This window comes from Gavialis gangeticus, unplaced genomic scaffold (genome assembly GCF_001723915.1).
Source record: "Gavialis gangeticus isolate Ggan-Ray unplaced genomic scaffold, GavGan_comp1, whole genome shotgun sequence".
NCBI classification, from domain to species: Eukaryota; Metazoa; Chordata; order Crocodylia; family Gavialidae; genus Gavialis; species Gavialis gangeticus.
The window spans coordinates 101,073,596-101,081,847 of NW_017729022.1; the positions used below are offsets into that span (position 1 = coordinate 101,073,596).

Here is an 8,252-nt window from a genome sequence, read left to right on the forward strand (position 1 = left end):
TATAGTACTTGATCCTTCATACGTTTTTGTTTTTTGTTGCTAGATATGTAACTTTTTAGTATTTTTTTAGTAAATTAGCGAAGCCTGGATTTGTTATTCCAGTAGAGTTTTTTTTTTCTCTAATTGATCTAACTGGATTCTATAAACTCTGTCTCTTAAGACACCATGAAAACAGCTTTTTAAATTGCGTCAACATTGTATAAAATTGTGTCCGTATAACCTGCAAGCTCTTAACCACGAGGCTAAAATATTTTTTGCAAGCGTAGGCAATTTTTGTCAAAGAGATGGGGAAAGTCAAATGGGGGGCACAATTTTAGACCACACATCAGATCCATAGGTATTTTAAAAGGGGATTTGAAGAGTAACATAAAAATATATTCTAGTTCTATTCAATTAAAAATAGCAGCTAAAATATTTATAAAAGGTAGATTTTTCTAGAGATTGTTTTTCATATTTGAGAGTTTTGATCTTGCTCACATTAACTCTTCCAGCAGCAGCAGCAGCAGCTCATTTCTTCCAGCCTTTTTAAGAGATCACACAAATGAGGCGAAACTGCATTACATTACTAGTCTTAGCTGATGCCCGCCTAAGCTACCGCAAAATACTGTGATGAAGCAGCATGTGTAGAAATGAGACTACATATTGAGTCCTGTCTCCGATTCTTGCCTTACCATTTGCTTCCTGCTTTCATTCTTTCCTTTCATTTTCTGTATCTGTTGTAAAAACTGTAGTAATCTTTAAAATTCCATCAAAGCATTCCTGTGTAGCATTCTCTCCTCTTTCTTTTCTTGTGCAAATACAGTTTTAAATATTTTGTTCCATCCCATTAGTGATATTAGCCAGTTAGCACTGAAACCAAAGCACAATCAAAAAAACCTCTTTGATGAAAAGCAGAATAACAGAAAAATAAAAGACTGGATTGCTTTTCTGTGGAAAAGCTGTCATATGGCTTCCTTCAAATCAACTGTATAAGCAGCAAGTGATAGTGTCTTCTCACTATATACCAGGTGGTTTGGCTAACATTTTTAAGAGTACAAGGATTTTTTTTAGGGTGGTAATCTTTTGTTGGACAAGCAGTAAAAATAATTATCGGTCCTATCCGAGATATCACCCAAAAGGCCCTTGCCTCATATATTTCGTAGACCGTCATGGTAACAACATCATTCCAACCATACCATTTTGAAGAATAAGGTTTGAAAGTGGTTCATATTCTGGAAAAACCTCACCAGAATAGGTGTGATTTGTGGCAGTTGGACTTGGTTAATGCCTCTTCTTGAGGATGGGTCATCTCCATGCACCAGAGGTAGCTCTGAACATTTACACTCTATGAGTAGGATTTGTCCATGGAGAGGATCTACACGCCACTGTACAGAAGTGTTGTTACTGTGCTGTCTTTAGTACTTCCTTTTGGAAGTACTAAAACACGGTACAGTAACTGCCCATACTGCACCGTATGGGTGGCGCATGCCTAGATTTCCCTGTTATGTTGCCATAGTGGTGCACAATAGTGCAGCTACAGTGATGTAGCTAGTGATCATGTGTAGACCCATGTGATCACTATGTCACCATAGCGTGCTGTAGCGCACTGCTATGTTGCCCTAGGGCGACATGTAGATGCACCTATAAAGTTCTATTCTGCATGCTCAAGAAGCATGGCAGTTCCTCAGACAGTCTGGTAAACCCTGTTCCTTTACTGGCCTTTAACATGTACACAAGATTCTTGGGATTGTGCCATCCTACACACTTTTCAAAATATTATCTAGCAAAACACTAGCACTCTAGGAATTTCATATCTGAGGAGCTAGCTGCGAAGCATATTTTACAAGTTTGCTGAAAAACCTAATGTTACCTCTGTGTGGTGTACATATGAACTCTGTTCATCAGCTGTAGAACCGGAGCAGCATAACCAGATTTGCAGAGCCAGCTAACTCAGAAACAGTAAGGCATAAAAAGCAAGGAGCTAGAAGGCAAAGACCTGTAAACAATTTCAAATGCTTGCCCTAGTTTTTAAAACACTGAGGAGTAACACTGCATTTAAGCGCCTCCTAGTGAGAAAATGGTGAGGCTCTTTTTTAGTTGCAACTAAAAATGTCATTCATATTTGACAGGGACCTGGTTGAAGGAGGCTTGAATTTTGTGAAGCAAGAAGAGACGTAGTCAATATAGAAGATTAATTCCCTTATAAATTAAAAAAACCCTCTCATATCCCATGTGAATAAAGTCACATCTGAGAGATATGCTTGCTGCTAAACAATTAAATTCAGAATGTTTGAAAACATGGTGAATTTGAAAGACATCAGTAACCAGATTAGAATTCATGCAGTTATCCTGCAGTACAGCTTTACTGACATCTACTGTCCAACTTGGTATACAGCTAGATTCACATTCTTACCTAGAACACAGATTTTTATAGTGCTACGATTCCATGCTGAGACAGCCAGCTTTTTACTAACAGAGGGGAATGAATGCCCTTTTGGGAAACAGTGTTTTGACCCTGATGTCAAGCATCTGCTAACACTGAAAGAAGAACTAAAAAGGGTAAGTTCTAAAGCAGTTACATGAATAGATTTATTTCTTGAATGTGCTCAAATAGGGGTTCTTCCAGTACAAAGATAAACTATGAGTTCTTATCTCCCTACCAAATCCTTGAAAATTTGGTTCTGACTTTCTACTTTGAAGATTTCCCAGAATATATATGTTCTGGAAGATATTATTTTGACCTCTCTTTACTGCCTTCTCCCTTCTGAAATCAAAACATTAGGATGAAAATCACTGCCATCTATACAAATGCAATCTCAATCTATATTCACTATTGTTTTGGCATGCCCCTCATTTTTTTTCTCATCTCAGCCTCAGTTCCTGGTTATTCCATACCTTCCTTTAACAATTAAACCCCCCCAATAACTCAAAAAACAGAAATTCATTAAACAGCACTTCACCATCATCTACCAAAATCAAGTAGGTCCCTCTCTCGTTTGGCCCTACTCATTAAATTCAACCTTCAAATTAACACCCAGCTCAGGGTAGACAAGGCACTGTGACTCTTGGTTGCTTTTGGGAGGCCTGGTATCCCCAGCTGTCACTCTTAAGATTTATGTCTCTGGGCCTGAGAACAGCAGCAGGAAGGGAAAGAGAGGAGCCAGCAACCCCAGGCTGACTTTATCACCTTATTTCCAGGTTTGATGCATGTAGGGTGGAAGTGGTTGGGCAATACTTCTAAGACTGTGGCAGAGGTAGCTTAGATCAGTAGGGACCATGCCTTTTGGCAGGAATGCCCCTAATTAGCTCTACACCTTCTCTTAGTGCCACTCCGGTCCCCTTTGCCTGCTCGATCTGCTGCTTTGCTTTATGCTTCCTGTCCAATCTGGCCTGTGAGGCCATTCTGTCCGGCCCGCGGGGTGCTTAGAATTTTTTTGAAAATTAAAATGTATTTGTTCTTGGTTCCTGTCAAAAATCACAGGAACCAGGGGCAGTAGGACCCAGGGGAAGCCTGGCGGGCTCCTGCAACAGCAGGCCTGGGACCATGTGGCTGCCCTGGCATGGGAAGCTCAGGTAAGGGGGATGGGGGAAAGGGCAGGGAAGGAGCTGGTGCAGAGTGTGGGGAAAAGCAGCCCCTCGCCCACCCCGTGGCTGGTGCTCTGTGCTACAGCCGCTCGCAGCCCACGCGGGGCTGTCCTGAGCAGGTACAGGGAGCCCCAGGAGGGCTGTGAGTGGCACTGGCCATGGGGTGGGCAAGGGGCCGCTTTTCCCTGCACTCAGTACCAGCTTGTAAACCAGCCCTGCTGCCAGCCTGGGCCCTGCACCAGCTCTGGGCTCCCCACTGGGGCTGTGCCGCGGTGGCAGCAGCTGCAGCCCCCTGCTTGCCACACTGGGCAGCATTTGCTGCTGCTGCCTGCCTGGAGGAGCTCATGCTGTGGTAGGCTGCGGTGAGGCTGCCACCGTGCCTCTGGGCTGCCCAGCACGGGAGCTCCAGGTGGGCAGCAGCAGCAAACGCTGCCCAGCGCAGCAAGCGGGGGGGCCACAGCTGGTGTTGGTGCGGCGCAGCCCCAACAGGTGAGCCCAGAGCCGGCATGGGGCCCAGACTAGCAGTGGGGCCGAGTTACAAGCTGGTGCTGAGAAAAGTGGCCCCTCGCCTGCCCCATGGCTAGTGCCCTGTGATGCAGCCGCTCGCAGCCCACGTGGGGCTGCCTGTGCATGCTCAGGACAGCCCTGTGTGGACTGTGAGCCGCTGCAGCACAGGGTGGTGGCCACAGGGTGGGCAAGGGGCTGCTTTTCCCCACACTCCGCACTAGCTCCTTCCCTGCCACGGAGCAGGGGGTTGGGGCTGTGTGCTGCCCCCTGCCAGTACCGCAGGGCTGGGGGGACAGTGGGAGTTGGTGCAAGAGCACAGGGCCTGCACCATGTCCTGGGGCCAGCGCCGGTGGGGCCCAGAGTGGCAGGGGTACAGGGTCCTGGCCAGCAGGGGCTCTATGGATCCAGGCCAGCTTCCCGCCCTCCCTGCTGGTGCAGCCCAGCCCAGTTCCACAGGCCCCTGCCAACCTGCACCCTGCTCTGGGTCCCATCAGTTCTGGCCTTGGGACATTCATCCCCAAGATGGTGACCAAGGGCCCCTTGACAGCTTGCCAAAACTGTGTAAGCAGCCCTTTGCCTGAAATAATTGCCTGCCCCTGATCTAGACTAACCCTATATGATTTCAGTTCCTTTATCCTATCTTCAGAAGTCCCTTAGCAGCCCCTGAAAATGTCTGTTTTTGAAAATAGAATGTATGCTTCTCACTCACTTGGATACTAGGAAATTTATCTGCCTTACTTATGTTGACAAAATATGTGACATGTTTGTTTATGGCTACCTACTTGTATAGCTGTCAGAAACACACTCTCACATTCATTTTATTCAGGTATGGTTCGTATCTGGTGTGGAAAGAGTTGGGAGGCTTCAATAAAAAGTCAGTGGTTCCACTTGGACTGTATGCAGGGCAGCTGGCATTAAACTGGTCATGGACTCCTATCTTCTTTGGGGCTCACAAAACAGGATGGGTAGGTACAATATAACATTGAAATCAAACCCTTTTGTCACAGACTACTCCTGTCACCTGCAAAGTGCCAATAATAAAAGTTTGTAGTTTATTTATATATTTTTATTCTGAAAGTATACTTAGTTTTGTATTCTCTATAAACAAATTAGCTCATATAAAATGAATTGTATAAAATTCTCTTGTCATTTATGCTCAGTCTGCAGAGAAAGATACACAATTTATCTCAGATCATCACACTTTTGGATTCCAATTTCTCCCACTGCTTGATAAGACTGTTATTCACGTGATTAAAAAGTAAACAACTATGCCACAATAAAATTCTAGCTATTCTTTAAACTAACACTAATGATAAAGGAGTTATCATGAGATTACTCAGGTAATAAAAGTTTCCATTTTACATAGCTCTAAAAATTCTCTGCAGTCTGGGGGATTAGAGGATGGGGTCAGGAGAGGGCTTGGTTTTGACATTAGTCCTATGCACTATTTAGCTGGTTATTTACCTAAACAAATTATGATGACCTGAGGACGAATGCACTGCATTCAAAAGTTTATCTAAATCTAATCTCAGCCATGCACTTGGTCCAATAAAAGATAACACCCACAAAAAATCCTTACTTTACATACTTATGTGATCCTATTACCAAAATGGAAATCCTGGAAATCCATAATGTGTTTAGTCCATATATTAACCCTTTCAGGAAAGGAACCATTTAAAAATAGGGATTAGAACAGGGATAGGCAATGCACATAGCACACAAAGGCATTTTTCTTGGTATGCAGCCCCAGCCCCTTCCCTGCCATCCACCCCAAGCATGCACACCAAGAAAAATGCCTTTGTGTGCTATGTGCATTGCCTATCCCTGTTTTAATCCCTATTTTTAAATGGTTCCTTTTCTGAAAGGGTTAATATATGGATTAAACACATTATGGATTTCTAGTATTTCCATTATGGTAATAGGATCACATAAGTATGTAAAGTAAGGATTTTTTGTGGGTGTTATCTTTTACTGGACCAAGTGCACGGTTGAGATTAGATTTAGACTCTTTGACTATGGAAAAACAGTAGAACAGTTTCTTCACTGCAATGAGCTCAGAAAAACCATGACGGTTCAGAATGATTTTAATGCTGTGAATTCCTATTTGAAATGTCTGGGTTTAACCTTGTGAATCAAGTTTACACACCTAAGAGTGCTAACTTGGGGGTACCTTTAAAAAGATCTAAAGGCACCCTGCTTGAAAAACATTTCTTTATACATTGCCAGTTATATTCTAGATTAATAAATGATTCCATGGAGGAAAGATAAACAGTTAAGAAAATCCCAAATCATCTTTATTCTTGTGCATCCTTAAATGTTGATAAGTATTAAGAAATTCCAACCAAATATTGCATTAATGCTTGCTTTTGTGCACTTGCTCTGTAATTGCATTACAGTGTTTCTGCTCTGCATCAGCACAATCTTGTTAAGAGATAACAATGTCTTTTCCAAATTGACTGTGAGGACAGGAAGCTTCAGCCTCCACTCAGTACAAATCTTCAACTCTTCTATGAAATATGAACTTTCATTTCTACGCAGGAGAACTTTACAATCTTTTCTCCCATGTCTGAAGGGTGCTTGTGCCCGAAAATTCCCACCCCCCCAAAAAAATCTAGTTGGTCTAATAAAAGATATTACATCTACCATGAGTTCTAATTCCTGTGTTGGCAAGTGGCATTATAAGGCTTCATCTATATGACATGGCTTCTGACACCAAAAAGCTGCCCCAGACAAGCCATCACAGTACCAGTTAGATCTGCATGTCTCCCTTTCAGCACAGCTGCTGTTGTGGAATACATTGGGAAAGCCGAGCCACTAAAGGGACCTCAGCAGAGGCAGGTGTATCCATACATGCTTTCTGCCTGGCAGCAGCAGAAGCCTTTAGGGTCACAGAGGTACCATTTTTCTGCTGACCAAAAGGAGAGAGTGTGATGCTACTGGAGAGCTATGAGTATAGACACAGACATAGTTGTGCTCTGCCAGCAAGCCTAAGTAATGTAGACCAGGCCCACAGTTTCATCATTTTGCTTTTCATCATTTGCAAGACATCTTCACAAAAATTCCCACTGTAAATTAAAGATTTTGGCCAGTCTCAAAGAAAAATGCAGTGATTAAGCAAAGACTAACTAACTTCTTTTGTTCCAGGGTTTGGTGGCTCTGCTACTTGCTACAGGTGCTGCAACAGCCACAACTAGCTCCTGGTACCATGTGAACAAAACATCAGCCTACTTAATGTTCCCTTACCTAGCTTGGTTAACTCTGGCATCTGCACTCAATTATCGCATCTGGAAAGACAATCCAAACAAGAAGAAACCTTAATATAAAACCTTTTGACAAAGTATGAGAACAAAGAAATGTTTAAGCCTTTCTTAAATAAATTTACATTTGTTTTCCTGTTCATTGGAGTACTTACTGCGTTAGACAAAGTCACTTCTAAGTAGAAACTGACAGAGGAAGATTTGTTTAAAAAAAATGTTGACTTCTGAGAAAACTGCAAAGGAAGGTGTTTGAGTGAATCCTACAGCAAACAAAATGAAGAGTTTTAATCTGCACTGCCTTTTTGTTCCCCAATTCTTCCTGCTGCTGATTTCATATTAAAATATGGAACAGATAGCATTTTTATTAGTTGTTAGCAATAAATCAGAATTGGGAGTAGATTATAAAAGAAAATCTACCTATACTGCCATTGTAACTTTTTGAAGATTCTGCCTGATGTGTTTACTCACTCTGGATGGGTCCCCACATGCAGGGGTGTGCATGTGCCACTACTTTGTGCCCCAGTGCACACCCCTGCATGTTCACTCCAACACGTCAAATTGTCCAAGGGGGGCAGCACCTGCAGCCTTACCTGGGGTTTGGGAGCCTCTTGGGCTGATCTGGCCACACGGAGCCTGGCTCGTGTACCATGCTGCAGCAGTGTGCTGCACTGCTATTTGTGGTGGGTTTTTGGTTTTTTTGATACCGGGACGTCCCAGTATCAAATTTTGGCACTGTGCTACACAATTTGCTGCAATATATTCTAATTAAAAAGCCCCCACCCCTGGGGCATGTGTAAAGATGTCCTAGGTGCTCTAACTACTAATAGTATTCCCAGCTATTAGCAGAGATAACTGCCTACCTAGAAGGATGGCTAGTTCCAGGTGCATTAGTTATGTTCAAATAAAGACTTACCTATTATCTAC

At 43.0% G+C, this 8,252-nt stretch overlaps 1 protein-coding gene across 2 annotated transcripts in view; it reads left to right on the forward strand.

The window, feature by feature from the left end:
• The window catches only part of TSPO (translocator protein), a 20,338-nt gene extending 12,870 nt beyond the window's left edge, over window positions 1-7,468 (forward strand). For both annotated transcript variants that reach the window (XM_019515735.1, XM_019515736.1), the window contains exons 3-4: window positions 4,898-5,036; window positions 7,216-7,468. In XM_019515735.1, coding sequence (XP_019371280.1) covers window positions 4,898-5,036; window positions 7,216-7,389 — 313 coding nt within the window. In that variant the 3' untranslated portion in view covers window positions 7,390-7,468. The remainder of the gene's footprint in view (window positions 1-4,897; window positions 5,037-7,215) is intronic.
• The last annotated feature ends 784 nt before the right edge of the window (window positions 7,469-8,252 follow it).